The following is a 16567-nucleotide window of genomic DNA, read 5'->3' as shown; positions in this document are numbered from 1 at the left end:
AATAAAAAGTGACAAACGTAATAACAGGCAACCATATGTATATATATTTTTGTGAAAATAGTTTTACAGTCCTCTTGTGGGAATAACCGCTGATTCTATGCTTGCTTACGGATTCTTTCCATATTTTGTCTACATAATGTAATAGAAAAACATTAAATATTGCCAAATATGCTTGACTAAAAGGCTTATGAAAAACATTTAAATCGCTGTTTAAACGCGCTAAATTGAAACATTTAAACTTGCTCTAATTGGCAACTGACATTACTTTTTAACTGCTCAGCGATAAGACCTGCGGAGTAATTTGACTTAATTGTTCAGCGGATCCACCCTTTGGAAGATACATTCTTCTCACGACTATGTTAGTTTTGTTTTAATACAAAAGATGAAAATTATGTTATTGATAATACAATTCCACAAAAATGTTACTGCGACAAAGTTATTTGAAAGCACAATTCGATTATCAACCCAAAGCAAATTCCGTACATATTGCTGAGTTTTTATCAAAAAGTTTATGTGTTAGGTTAGCGAGAAGCATATATCTACAAAGTTCAAAAACTAGAATTAGGCATTGAAGTTTCTAAATAGTACCATATACAATTACCGAAATTCATGTTGCGTGGCCTATCCGGTTTTGAGCCTCCACTGGTTCGGCATGGAAATAAATTTGGAAAACTCGCACTGAAAAAAATTTAAAGAATATAATCTATTCTCATCGGTGCTATAATTAATTATTTTGCCGACCAAATCAATAAAATGTAGGTAAGAGTTGCATAGTATTATTATATTAGATCTTTCTGTTTTCAAATATCTGCCGCGTAACGATTTAAAAGCAAAATTAACCTTTAGTAAAGAACATGAAAAATTGTATGGACAATATATTACCAAACAATGTATTATCAAATAAATTAAGAATTAGAATTAAGTGCTGAATTATGTTGCCGTTCCTATATATCAGTCTCCACAATGAGAGCTGACAGCTAAGTATAAAATTTTGTATGGTCTGGAACAAACTTTTAATCATGGCCGATGAGATCTTCTAGTGACTTTCTTTTAATTAAAGGATACATATATGGAAGAGTCTAAAGGTTAGATAAAGAAGCACTAGTACATAAATGCAGAAAGAGAAAACAAGTGCGTTATATTTTTTTTCGCACATCAACGGTTAGCAAAATGCGAATCAATACCAAAACGAACCAATCAAAATTATTCGGGCAGAAAGTTTTTTGCATAAATTCGAATATGAACCGTTTCTAAAACGCACACATCGCGTAATTGTTAACTAACACGGAAAACTATTTCGGTTGGATATTTGGTTGCTTAGCAACGCCGCGCCGTTGCGTTCATTCCTTTTTTTGCTCGACGAGGGTTCTAGACATCTATCATTTAAACATTTTATAAAATCTCAACATCGAAATTAATAGTATATCATGCAACAAGTTTTACACTGTTTAATGAAGAGTGCCTGAAGAAGCTTATAAACGTGTTGCATATTGCAGTGTTTAATGAAACTGTATCAGTATCATGTGAAGACGTATAAGAAGTTAGCTTTAGTGCGTTTTTGTAATTGGCCCCGTTGTATTTTATAAAATCCCTGGTTATATTAACTTTACGCGGAAGTTAACATTGCCACCCCTAAAAGTTGCTATTTTTGAACATTTCATTTATCGATTAGGTGTCACTTTTTTGTCGTATGGATTAAGTGTAACATTTTTTTCGAAAATATGTCGCGCCGAGTTTTTTTTAAAAAATCCGTGATGATCCGCACCGTGATGCTTAGTCTAGAATCAGGAAACGCCGGGTGCGAGGGAATTTGTGTCGGAACTAACTAATTTGAACAGAAAAGATTAAACGAATTAATAATTAACTCATTGTAAATTTATTACTTCTACTATACATATGTATATATGTTTTTCCGCCATTATATTGTCTATAATAATAAATTAAGAATCAAATGGATAATTTATGTTAATTTATAAAACAACTCCAAGCAATTAGTAGAACTTCCCACCATTATCATAGATGTATTTTTTTATTTAGGTTAGATAGACATGGATATACTTTTAGGTTATGTGGAAAATTTATATAGATATTAGAATCTATAGTGGTTCTAGTACGGCAAAAATTGATGCGCTTCGGAAATCTGTTACATTTTCCTAAACATGGTAATGATTTGCGCCAATGTTTTTCTAAACAGTGATCACACATAGATAACTAGTTATTAATAAATGTTAAGAAAAAATATTGCCATAAAAATGCTCCATCTAAACCGAAACCTGTTATTGGCTGACTCTGGTTGAAAACGAGATTACCATGCCCATCTCAATTTTTTTTTCTTCATCGCTTCAAATTTACTGTATTATCAGCAAGTAAAAAACTGTAGGTACATAAAACCTCTTTTCAAAGAGCGGGAAAGAGTATTTTTATTAGCAATATTAAATTGCAAAAATAAATTAAAAATAAAAATCAAAATATTGTTTTCTGATATTTTTTCCTTAGCTGCTAGTAATTTTGGTTTTATATGAGTATACACAATGAAATAGAAAAAGAGAATAATTAAAGAAGCCATGATGACAGTAATATGAATTCATAATTAAATTGAATGCAGAAAACAAAAAACATGCAATTATGCCAACTGCTCAAGTGGATCCTTCTAATTTAGAATTATGAAACCTTTTGATTTAAGTATAAAATTATAGAATGAATAATTGTGTGAATGAGGTCATAAAGTTTTATACAAGAGATATATATTTTGTAAATAGTTGTTTAGTTTACTATTTAAAGATGATTTAATGGAAAGTTTTCAAAACACTAACAAAATTTTATAAATGCCTTATGATTTTATAAAAAATTTGACAGATAACAAATACCTCTCAGATTTTACGGAATTCACAAAACTGGTGCACCAGATTTCACTAGTGATTTACCCCTAGCATAGACAATATGAAAAGTGAAAATTTTGACTAAAAGGACCATCTAAAACAGCATATGAATTAAAAATTGCACATTTTAAGGGAGTTGTGAAGTTAATATTATCGTTATGAAAAGTATTGTGATTTTTCTGCTGATACGACTAATTTGCGAGAAAAAAATTACACCCAATCCATAAACAAAATAAAACAAAATATTGTGAAATTTCAAGTTTTGAGGGTGATAATGCTAATTTCCGTGTGAAGTTAGAATCACGTTGGATTAATACAATTAATACATACATAAACCATTAAAAAATTGCAAATGGTAACGGTAACTTCCTACACGTCATTTTAAGACATCAGGGAACTACTTCGTTTCCAGTACTTTAGTCAGGTGTTTGGTTGCGATCGAAAATGTTCGGTTAATTTTAAACACTGATGGTGTTCTGACGTTTGTTATTTCTGACAGTTACGTGTTGTTGTTTCGCAACAAAAATAGTAAAGGTCGTTGCCAAACTTTTACAGTCATTCGTTACTCTCTGATTCAGAAACTCGTAACTAAAGTGGCGTTTATCAAACTTATTGCATGAATTACTATGATCAATCAAGCGTTAGGGGGTTAGAACGAACTTAAGGTACAGTTCCAAGCGGTAATCGTTTTACCTTAAATAATTTTTCGCTTGTCCATGAGCACTAAAACAATCATCTCCTATCTCCTGAGGTGGAGCGGAAGGGGCAAATATCGATACAACGTCATTATTCAGTAATCTCAGTTCGTCTTGGTATGCAATCTTCATATCAGAATCCGAAGGCGCCTCTCGAGCTTGTCCCAAATCGTGCACGGGTTTGTTCTCGTTAGGAGGTCGCTGTGGCAAATTAAGCGACTTATTGGATCCCAAACTCGAACGTCTCACTCGCGGTGCGGGAATCGGGGCCGCGAGATTGACAGCCGACACTTCCTTTTTCTCCTGTCGATCCTTTAGGGAAAAAGGCATCGTTGTTTGACACCTTCCGATGTTTCTCTTGCGTCTTGCGGGCGGCGTCGGTATTGGTTTCGATATTACGGAAGGCCCGGATTCGAAATCCATTTTCGACGAGCATTTTCTTCTTTATTTGTAAAATTTTAAATATCGTTACTTGCGGCGTTTTAAAATAACAGTAAAAATAGCGAGAAAAGACGAACGCAACCTATATTACATATCTCTGCTGCTACAGCTATTTTTAATATTTAATAAAAAATTTATCAGAAGAGCACTTCCCGACTATTTAGAAATATTCCAAAGCAATACCTGTTCATAAGAGTGGCAGTAAGATTGATATCATAAACTACCGACCCATATAAATTATTTCTATTCCAGGCAATTATAACAGAGGAATTACTTTTTAAACTTGGGTACGTTTTTGGGGAAACGCAACATGGCTTTTTTAGGGGTAGGTGCATCGCCACAAATCTCTCACTGCATGTTCAGGAAGTGTCTGACGCGTTGGACAATAGAATGCAAATGGATGCTGTGTACACCGATTTCTCCACGTCATTCGATAAAGTACATCATGCTATAATGTTAGTAAAACTTAAAAACTTCGGTGTACACGGTTCTCTTTACAAAACGCTTCAATCATACATTAGTTCTAGAACTCAGCTTGTTGAGTTAAATGTAACTAAATCTAAATCTATTGATATCACGTCTGCCATACCTCAGGGATCGCACTTGGGACCTATTCTGTTTTCTTTGGTCAAAGCGAACGCCGCTAAATGTTTTCGTTTTGCAAAATTGTCAGGAACATGGACGCAAGTTTCAGGAGGTCCTTGATACATTTTACGACTACTGCTTAAAAAATAGACTGTTTTTAAATGTTGACAAATGTTGCAGTAAATTAAAAAATGATATAACTTTTGATTAGAAATTCAATAGAGTAAGTATTAAAGAAGTAAAGCATATCAGGGATCTTGGAGTAACTATAGACACAAAACTGAGTTTTGAAATTAATTTGAAAACATAGTAAAAAAGGCTGACAGAAACTTGGGTTATATTAGAACGGATAGCAAAGAATTAAAAGATCCCAAGTCGCTGGTCGTACTCTATAACGCCAACGTGCGGTCCCATCTTGAATTGAGTCACCAATATCAAGTATGTAAACAGAATTGAAACCATTCAAAAAAATATATTTTTCTCACGAATTTTAGATATAACTACAATAGGTGTATCGTATGAAGTAAGCCTTGGATTCTATCATATGGCAAATAATATACAGTGCCATTTTTTGAACAATATTGTTAATAACAGAGTAGACTGTTCAAAACTGTTGGAAAAATTATCGTTTAATGCTAGGGTGGTAATGACTAGAACGTCTGCTTTATTCTATGCGCCACCAATGTCTCTTTTGCACAGAAATTATAACAGTTATTTTTTGCACATAGATATTTTTGCTTTGTCACTCAATCATTTAGGAGTCAAGCAATAGGAGTATTTACTAGGACTAAATTAAATTTATTTCTACATTCTCTCATGTTTTTCTTTATTTGTGGGTTTAAAAATAGTTTTGCTTACACTTCTGAATTAAGATAAATGTATTTAGTTTTAATGTACCTTTGTAAATTGTAACGTTAGTTCGTCATGTTAGGGTATTTTGTTATAATAAATACATTTTCAAACTATGGGCGTTACATGATAAAAACTTGTTAACTTGGAGCAAAGGCGCTAAAATTATTTGGACACAACAATGCATACTGAGGTTACACAACTTTACAATGTTCTGGACGCGTATTTCAGATGTAACCAAAGTTTACAGAATAAGGCCGAACGCACACGACATTATTTGTCCGGAACAACATAAACCTTGCGTTGTGTCGCGGTATTTTTAAGATGCCGAAGAAAAAAAGAGAGAAGCAGAGCATTTTGGTTACATCCAGTAAATAGCGTTTATTAAAAGGGCAAGTCCAAAGCTTTTTCTTTACGTTTCTGCTTGAATATTCAGCTATAGTTCCGCCATATAAATATCTTGTTTTCTTTACTGCTAAGATAAGTTCTTCATTCTTTATTTCCATTGTACTAGTAAGCCAACTTGAAGAGCAAATATAGTATTCGCCAAATTATCTATACTTAGACCAGAAATATAGTGCCTGATTAACTTTTATTACTCCAAAACCACAGTCCCTTATAGAACACCCTGCCGAGCAGACCCTCACCCGTAACCATTCCAGGACCGTGTTAGACATGTATCTACCTACACTAACAAGCGGGATATAAGTATGTTTTCAATCTTTTTCCCCGATCAATTCTTCAAACATGTACATAAAAAAATTAGTACAAAGTAATATCATTATTTATACTTTTTTTTTTGAAAAATCATTATTTATATACAAAATATTAAATATAATAATAATGAAGTATCAGTCATGTTTTCTTCTTTTATTACTCATTTTTCACAGTTAGACAGACCAGCTTTGTACTGATATTTTAGCTAGCTCTTGCCGAATTACGTTTATGGTACTATCACTAAATTTTGGTCTAGTGTTATTTCTTCTTATATGCGCTTTCAACTCAGACCAAATCATCACAATCGAGTTAAATATACAATTATACTGGGGTAATCTCCGTTTTGTTGTGATATCGAATCGATTTTGTAGTCTTTCTTAAAATGTTTTATTTTTAATAATTCCAGAAGTTTTTTTCGTGTTCAAAATATAAATCGTTTTCGTACAGAAATTCTTATTTGAAGAAGTATTTGGAATTTTTCTAATTCGGGGTGAATGATAGGAGGCACTATTTGGTAACAGTTCTCTTATTTGGTCTCAGTCCTCAAATATTTCTGCGGTCATGTTTTAAATTAATTGATTTTAAATTGATAAAAAACAGGAACCTTCAAAAAATGTTTAATTGTAAGATTCAAATAAATATTTACATGTATTCTTATGACGTACCTTTATCTAATGCGAATATAATCCAATATAATCCAATACAATCCAAAAAGACTGTTATGTACAAATCAAAGAACTATGTAGAAGACACAAAAATACAAGAAGAAGAATGTTGTTAATAGACAGGCACACAAAAATGATTATTTTCACACTCACCTGTAACTATCCAGTGAAAACAGCCTCGTAGGGTCAAAGATCGAGAGTCGGATACATAAATATGTACTTACTGGAAGGATTACAGTCAAATACCTCCGTAATATAGACGAACATATTGCAATTTAGATCAAACTCTTAAGAACGATACCTATCATCTGATGTTAAAGTAAACGCTTCTATTTATTAGAAAATACCCGGTAGCATGAATGCTTAATCAAATTTATAATGAGCCGTTTACGTTTCAAATAAAAATTTCAAGTTTCTTCAAATATGCGTTACGGTCCATCTCAGGTAAGACCTACTGAATGCAGAATAAATATCTGTTGGGATGGGTTTTACCACGGTCCTGCGAAGGTCTGCTTAAAACATCAAGGCAATAAATGCACTATATTTTTGGTCGTATTATAACTGACGAGCTATCCTATAAGGCACATTGGTAAATTTCTTAAGAATTACGCAGATCATTTAAAAATAAATGACGACTAAAACGTTTGTAATCACGAAATATTTTGAGTGCTCGCGTGCTCTGTAACAAACATTTATTTGCTCAACATGCTGCAACTTTTTTGAAGTTACAGGCAAATTCGCATGTCAACCTATAAATTGGTTGTCTATCGTGTGCTTTAGACCTAATACATATATAAATTGCTTCACTCGGGGTCACGCGCACGACTGCACAACTACCTACCGGCCCCGTACCGCTGCTGGTGCAGTTAAGCACCAGAATCTGTACACAGGAGGTTTCATCTCTCGTCGATCGGTTTCTGCAGTTAGATACTGAGTGTGCGCAAAAAAGAACAAATTAAAGTTTATGGATCGGTTTGATAAACTTTAATTATATCCTCGCTTTACTGCATTATTTATGGCTGTATTCCCAAAACTATATGTAAGGGTTTTTTTGCACTTTCAGGAGTCTAAACAAAGCTTAAATGAATGGAGGCCACTGCTCGCCTAAATGTAAATTAATTACCTTTTAGTCCAGGATAGTTAGTGATTTTATTTAATAATATAACCCAATATGGCTAAAATTGAACTGAGCTGGCTTTTACTAAAAGTTCATATATTTTGACATGACTATTGTTATCTTTATCAAATTTCATTTGATAAATACACGGTGTTGTCGAAACAATTGTCATGTCAAAATATATAATTCCGTGAAAATCTGAAGTTTTAGTTCTTATTTATTTCGATATGGCGAAAACGTTGCAAAAATAAAAACAATATTTCCAATCAGTTAGTTTTATTCGTCCGAGTTAAAGTTTTCCTCTCGATTATATCACATCATTATATACAAAGGTTGACTTTCCTCTCAAATTCGCCAGTCAAGCTTTAAAAATGTGTAGAGTAAACACACTAAATTGAAAGCTGTCACTTATGACATTTAAAATATAAAATGCTCAATTTGGTAGTTATTGGACTGGGCTGTTTTAAGGTATAATAATAACAGTATTGTTAAAAATGTCTTTAAAAATTCTTCTGGTAAAACAATTCTTATATACGAGCTAAAGTCTGCGTTTAATCTCCGAATGTCAAAATGTCCGTCCAGTCAAGTAAGAGTCGAATAAAAATGTAATAAATGGTTCTTTTTCACTGAGAAAAAGGTGATTCGAGTCTCCTTTCATTTATAAAACACCGAATCTTAAATACTTTATCATCCCGATCGATATTTTGGACGACAATAAACATCTAAAGCAGGCACTGCGCTTTCAAGTGAAGCGGACTGCGAGTGAGACAACTTTATATATTATTCTGTAAACTTTGATAAAACTTTTAAACAGCTACAGAGATTTACACATACTATACCAGCATGGAATATTGTAGTCAAATTATAAGGTTTTCAAAGTGTGTTGAAACGTGCTAAGTTGTCGTAAGGAGTGAACCCATTTTCAGTTTAACTCGAAATGATGGCAACCTTATAATTTCATAGGGAAATCTGCAATTTGGTTTTAGTTTTCGAAATCTAGGTGAAATTCTCGTTAAAATAATGTATCAAACGTTAACATTTGTTTCCATAATAGCCGCCATTTGGTGATCATGTTGTCTAGAACATGTCATATATAATTTTGAGAATGCAACGTAGATTGGGAACATCGAAACAAGATTGGGGGTTTACATTTCAAATTTCAAGGTAAGTATCATTTCAAGTTAAACAAGCTTGCTTTTGAAAAATCGTCACTGGGAGGGGCAAGTGCGTAGCGCGAAGCAGCTTTTTATTATAAAAGAAAGGAAAATCGATGTAATTTAATTGTGCATGCACCCTCTATAAAATGTCCTTCACATTTCGTCGAACATCAAAGTTACAGCAAATATCGGTAAATATCAAAATTTGTGCAAATAATAGCGTTGTCGAATAACATTTTTTCAAATATCTCGCGCTCTGTATAATTGACGAAACATGAAACGGTCACGACATGGTTTACGATACTGTTCAAATAAAATTATCCCACCTTTAACGGTTTTTCATTTATCGCCAATAATTTTTTATATTTTAGATTTTTTGCTCATAAATTACACACCCTGCATATGATACAATCATTGTTCGAATAGAGGATTTTCTACGCGTCCTGGTTCAAGATTTTTTTGAAAATAGTAAATGGTTTTCGAGAAAATAAGTTTTTTCTGAAACCATGCAGTGCGCCGTAATAATCAATGACGCCAGGTCGTCTTGACAGCCCAAGAAATAGCGATTTCAATATGAATTTTTTCAAATATCCCGAACAGCGTATGTGATAGACGAAAACAGCAAATGCAAAAATTGTAGCTCTTGATGCGGCCTATGACGCCGTTTGAACCAATTAGCCATATTTTTTACGATTTTTGATTAGCGGCTAATAATTTACTCTGTAAAAAAACAATTTTCAAGGTCTTGTAGATTTTTGCCTATAATTTGAAAACCCTGTATATAATCGAAAAAATGTGTGAAATATATGAAAAATGATGTTTTTTGTAGACCCTTACACGCGCGATTTTTTATTTTTTTAGAATACTTCCCGACCCCCCAGCCGCCCATTTTCAATAGATTCCGTCACGGAACAAAGCTGCATATATGTGCCAAATATGAAGTCGATTGCTTCAAATTTCGAACACTTATCGTGTTTCATAGCAAGGCAAAAAAAAGAGGGACGGCGTCGGATCAGGGCCATTTCTTATAAGCTTACGTGCCTCGTGGAGGGTTAAAAAGGAGGCAAATTTCAATTTTGTAGGTCAAACGGTTCGAAAGTTATTCAGGGAAAACCAAAAAACGACAAACGGACAAACACGGTGATCATTTCTGTACCAACAGCGATCCCATTATCCCGTTATCGAGATATAAAATTTTTATACGAGCGCAGACACTTTCGAAAATTCTATTTCATCGATTTTCGAAAGTAACAAGATGTTGGTTCAACATATTATATTAAAATCAAAAAATCAATACGTTAAGTTGTATAGATTATATTTACTAAGTCATTTTATTTATTTATTGAAATTTGTAATTTGAAATACGATTAATTATATAAATGGAGAGATTCCATTTTACTTTTTGATAGCCCTGTATTTTTACTTTTAAAATATCAATACGGAAATCAAATTTAACAAAATTCAAAATATATTATATCGCGTGTTCTATTTAAAATAAGAAAGTTGTTATTTGTACACGAAAATACAAACACGCGGCATACAATACAACATTTTAAAGGTATAAATGAATCCAAACAACATTTATGTCTAAGGTTAGTAGACTGTAAATTTTGATAAAATTGAAGCTAGAAATAACGCGGCGATTTAAATAATAATATATTGATGTACCGAAACGAAAAATGACAATCTCTTTTCTTCTTGGCCTACCTTGATGCAGCTCTGGCTTTTGACTGGCACAATTTCGCAATACTTGACGACACTCGAGATTTTAATTCTGGCCAGCGGAAAATGCTCTCAGGTTAGTCTCTACCTGAGTCGTACTGGTCCCAATCACAGCGGAGTACGACACCGCAGCTAAATACGAGTTTTTTCTGGCCATATACCCAGTGAGATTGTCACCAAAATACGCGGAGAATATAACCGCAGCAATTAATTAAATGAAAACCAATTTCAATTTGCTCGACATAAAAATTCCCGAATTATCAAAAACTAAGGAAAAATAAAAAGAAAAAACAATTCCGATTAGACGGAACAATTATAATTACTAAATTAGATATTAACAAGTTTCAATTTCGAACGTTCCCATTGGGTGAATCTGGCAACATTGTATTTGCGACAATATTTCAAAATGAATTAATCGACTCACCCCTTACGGTAAGTTTTATGGAAACTAGATACTATTTTTTTTACAGAGAACTAAACGCAAAAACGTTCAAACAATTTACACAAAAATGTCATACCATTGCCCGGTACAATAACCGAATGTAGACAACGTACACGACCGAAATAAAATAGCGAACAAGTATCAAATCAGTTAACAACGAAATGACCTTACGTTTTCATTTGAATGCAATATATCTGCGATCTACCGTAACAACTTTTTCAACACGTAGGTATACCTACATCATCCCACATTGATACTACCCAAACACTATTCCGCGTATAAAACAAACGGGTCAGAGACTCACGCGGTGAGTTTTCTAATTCTGAACGGGATTTAATAATATAAGCGAGAAGTTATTCGGGTTCTTGGCGACACAAGTGGCTTTAAATCTAAAACAGGGGAACGACTAATTTCGGGGGACGCTTTCAATTTGTGGGGTTCTAAAATAAACTCTATCGATAAATTTACGCATTGTCAACGAAAATAGATTATGTATAGGTATTTACTTTTCCTGTTAAAGAAATCAAGAATATGCTATAAAATATGCAAAAAATAACCAAATTTGTATTGGCCTTTTTTTTTAATCAGCTTGAAATCTGATCTGATCAAACATTTATAGTGTCGGAATGAATGGCAAATTAAAATGACAAATACGGACAGTGTAATCAATAAACATTAACTACGATTGTATTATGGAGAGGTTACAGCGTGAAATCTAAAATGGAAATCTCAACGGTCTGATAGAAAAATGAGGCAAATTTTGCAATAGAAAAAGACGGATAATAATGAGGTCTTTGACTTGCTCATTTATATAAATGGGAGAATTATATTGATATAAAAATACCAACTGATTTTTCTTTATTATTTACTTATAAAACTAAAAATCGTATGAAAGCCTTAGTTATACATACTGTAACTCTATGCAATAAAACGGTTTACCTATTTTGAAAAATGTTTATTAATTAATACCAGCACAAAATTATTGTTAGGTATTCTGCATACACAACATTGATACCGTTAAAATAGTCAAAAGTGGGAAAAAGTCAGAAATTAATAATTATAGACCTGTGGCAATCATTTACGCACCAAGTTAAATTTTTGAGAGCATTTTCTATAAATCCATCTTTTCTCATATATCAGAAGTAATACATCTAAACCAGCACGGCTTTAGAGAAAGAAGAGAGAAGAGGAGAAGAAGATCGACAGAGATCAACTTAATCAGCTTTTTACATAAAATAAATGAATCCATCGGTAGATAACAATAAACAAGTAGACGTTATATTTACAGATTGAGTTGACCAAAAATTGGATCCTTTTGGTGTCCCTGTCGATATTCTGTATAGTCATACGAATTTGTCCCCATTTTCAGGCGTTCCGCAGTGGTCGAATCTGGGTCCACTGTTTATTAATAAATAACCTGCCAAATGTTCTTCAGAATTCTGAGTGTGAATTATTCGCAGACAACTTTAAATTTTATAGAGTTATTAGGGATTAAGAAGACTGTCTTTTAGTCCATGCGGATACGCATAGAGCACAAGAATAGGCCAATAAAAGCAAATTAACCTTTAATGTACAAAAATGTTTTAAATTTACGTTTACATGAAAAAAATAAGCTTCGAAACCCACGAAACAAAAAGGGGCGTGTGTACTAGTAAGAAGTATACTTTAGTACGATTCGAAATAGAAAAAATTCAGAAGAAATTTTTACACTTTTTATAATATAATAAACATGGAATATACATATTTGAAATACCATATCAAACTTTACTTTAAGAATTTCGTTATGAAACGCTATAATCAAAACGTTTTTTTTATAAATTAATTCATTATGAAATTGATTGGGAAATGGACATTAATTCCACCAATTCATTCAAAAACCACTTAAAAAAGGTAGCACTTAGTACCTAAAGTATTGTATTTAGTGTTACCTGTAAATACAAGGAACTTTTCCTTTTTTTTCTCTCTCTCTTTTTGCGATAACGTGCGGTTAATGTACATAAGATTTGAGTTTGTAATCTGTTATTGGGTTGCGAAGTCTGTTGATTGCAATTAAATAAATGACACAACAAAAATGGCTGGTCAATTCCACGACGCAATTCATACATAGATCTAGACCACGAAAATGAAAGTATAAAACAATCAGATTGTAAAACATTTTCATGGGAGCATCGAAAGATGAAAATTATTTGTCTATTCTTTTGTCAATTATACACTTATCACGCGTGTCAATCTAGGATGTCTTTTTCTTTACCCACGGTTGCGAGTCACTTCCGGTAATTTTCTCACGGGTTTGTGTGAATATATTGGGTATGTTTTGCAAAAATGTATCCATAAAATGGTCGTCACTGATTTATTAAGCACTCGTTCCGCTTGTGCCAAATATCAAACTCTGGACTAAAATGACGTTTACAATTATTTTCCAAAGAAAATTCACTTCAAAAAAAGAACATTTTGTTAGTAACGAATTTAATTTGGTAATATTTACAATATTCTACCCAAAATTCTTTACGCAATTTATAAACATTCTGAATGTACAAAACTTGTGGTTAGAGGTGACATTGTCATCATATTTTCATACTAGGGTCGCAATTAGTAGACGAAAGGTAGGGTCGGGTCCACCAACATCAAAAGGTTTATCTCCCATCGACTCAGTCGCCTGAGAATTCAAATTATACGCTATATGAAGCGTAAACCGTTTAAAACCAACCCGTCTCTTCTCCGCAAACCAAAAATTCACGAGTGTGATAACACGATTACCATCTTCACAAATATTTTACGTAAATGCTAACGGAATTTCCAGAAGAATTAACTTATTAGCGAAAGTTGATCAAAATAGTGATTTTGTAATATTTTAAAAACAATTCATATTTTCCGTGCAGAAAAGCTGAAATCAGAAACGGCTTCACTGGTACTAAAACTTTACAACGTTTAGATGGAACGGCATTTATTCGGGCCGATGTTAGTACCTAACGTTAAAGCGACAACGTTTTATGATCAAAATCTTTATAGATCGTAAATTTAAGTGGAGTTCATTTTGGAAAGAAAAATACGTGTGATTTTGGATTTCATTACCGACTTCTTAGGCTATGCGCAGTATTCATATTTCGCACAGTATGCACGACAGCGAAGAAATTCTCAAACGATTTAAAACAAAATTACTCAAGGAAAGTATGGTAGCCACCCCTTTGTAAAACCCAGATTGTGAATTATTATCCCCGAAACCCAGCAGCTGGCAGTAACATGGTTTCTTCAATTTTTTTGAAAAACCCGAAAAGAAACGTAATTTTTCAAATAATTTAATATTAAGATTCTAGGGAAAATAATAAAAAAGGGACTCAGTCGAAGGGTAAGCCAAACGATGTGACGCAATTGAACGCGGTATACCATTAAAGCAATTCAAAATCTTCTTATAATATGTTCCAATAAGAGTCGTCAGAACTTACTTTGAATAATCTGTATCCACGTTTTTTATTCACTTTTTTCAATATGCGTTATACCTTACACAAATATGTAACAATAACAAGATTTTTTTTTAGAAAACTGCTTTTATTTCGAAAATGTAGATATTCAAATATATTTTAAACGAAAGCGCTTATAATTATCTATCAGAATATTTGATAATAAAACGGCTATTCCATTTGTAAAAAAATGCTTTCTGTAAAAAATACTTGGAACAACGCAGAGGATACTCTAGAGGGAACTATATAAATATAAACTGCAGCAATGCACAGGGTGTCCCGAAATTAGTGGGCCAAACTATAACAGCATATTCTACGTGCAAAATAAATCCTAGTGTTCTATATAAACATGTATCGAGAAACGCCCCCTAACAGACCCTAAAAGGAATATTTCTGAATTAGGTTGAGAAAAGGTTTTGAAATGTTGATACACTGAATCTGATTCGAAAATCATAAAAGTCAAATTTTGCAAATTTCAGTAACGTTTTGTGGGTCAACATTTACACTTTTTTCTTATAAAATCCAAAACGTTGTGTGAGAGAAAGTTCCAATTGGTTGATATCGCTAGGATGGACCGTTTTCGAGGAAAACGGATTCGAAAAATACGCCGTTTAGCATCCCCATATTATTTATTCATCAAAAATTGAAAAGTATGCCTTGAAACCGGATTGATGCGTTTGTTATTTATTAATGTCCATGTTATGGCTCACCAGCTAATATTTTTATGAAACATAAAATTATATTAACCAGTAAGTTTAATTCACAACTGCGCATTTAATTTCCATTACTTAGAATACATAGAATCTGGCAATGATTATTCCTAATTTGATTTCTAGCAACATTAATTCGCCTTAATAACTCTTCTGGCATACATAGAATTACATATGTATATTATCCCAATCTAGTGCGTTTACGTCAGACGACGTCAAATTTACTTTGCCACCTCGTCCTATGCCTCATCGTAATCCCCCCCTTTAAACCTCTTTTACACCTTGTCCAAAGTGCACCATTATGCTAACAGAACATCTTCAAGCGAGTAGGTATAGGAATATTCGACCAGATGATTTTTATGGAAATTTAAGTAAGAATTAGCATTTTTTCTATTTGGCAAAATGAAATGACCCATCAAACATTGATAGAAAACCCATTTAAAAAGTTGATTCTTCTGAACAACCGTCGGATTCGTATTATTATTATTAAGAAATGCGAGTTGTGAGTGATAAAGGCTTTATGTTGCCCTAAGGAGCGGCTGGTGCGTATGCACTGCAGTGCTGCTGAGGTCCCAAAAAATTAAGAACTTCCAGAATAAAATCATAATTAAATAAAATAACTTAAATTTTCTTTTATCAACAATAAAATTCATAACATTTCGCATTCCCACCGTCATGATAAAAAAAATGCAATGGAAATGCTTCTAAACGCGCAGGCAAAATCCACCAGTGCGATAACTCGGGTTGCCAAGTTGTTCTTCAGCTGATGAACGTACTCTTTCGAAGGACACCTCGAACCCCGCACTGGTCAAGGTAAAAACATTAATAATAAAGTGCCTGTGCTTCTGTTTTATGTATTTCTGACAATTTATATGCACTTTAAACTATGAAGATAGTCTTAATTTAATTCCTGTGATGAGATTTTTTTAATATTCATACGCAGAAAAGATAGAATTCAAAGCAAAAGGCATCAGGTTACCAGATATTACCATCGAAAAAGCTGGTGCAAGTAGAGGAAAAAGTTATAAGCGAAAATTTACTAGACATTTACTCAATAAATGAAGGGATTTGTGGATGTAACAAAGAAATGCTGTTTGTTTGTTGTTTTCGTTGCTTACTTTTTGGTGGCG

The 16567-nt window shown here is 33.0% G+C and overlaps 1 protein-coding gene across 2 annotated transcripts in view; it reads right to left on the bottom strand.

Annotated features, from left to right (window-relative positions):
• The window catches only part of LOC132705735 (liprin-beta-1-like), a 46994-nt gene extending 35642 nt beyond the window's left edge, over positions 1 to 11352 (bottom strand). The window contains exons 1-3 of one of the 2 annotated variants that reach the window (XM_060676582.1): positions 10813 to 11352; positions 3573 to 4016; positions 602 to 678 (exon numbers count right to left, since the gene is read on the bottom strand). In XM_060676582.1, coding sequence (XP_060532565.1) covers positions 602 to 678; positions 3573 to 3997 — 502 coding nt within the window. In that variant the 5' untranslated portion in view covers positions 3998 to 4016; positions 10813 to 11352. Of the gene's footprint in view, positions 1 to 601; positions 679 to 3572; positions 4017 to 10812 lie in introns of those variants that run through there. The other variant, XM_060676583.1, reaches the window with a different exon arrangement.
• Positions 11353 to 16567: the final 5215 nt, after the last annotated feature.

Source organism: Cylas formicarius, unplaced genomic scaffold (genome assembly GCF_029955315.1).
Source record: "Cylas formicarius isolate icCylForm1 unplaced genomic scaffold, icCylForm1.1 PGA_scaffold_7__23_contigs__length_41026272, whole genome shotgun sequence".
Taxonomy (NCBI): Eukaryota; Metazoa; Arthropoda; class Insecta; order Coleoptera; family Brentidae; genus Cylas; species Cylas formicarius.
Note: the sequence above shows the minus strand (reverse complement) of the source record. Positions and strands in the feature narration are given on the sequence as shown.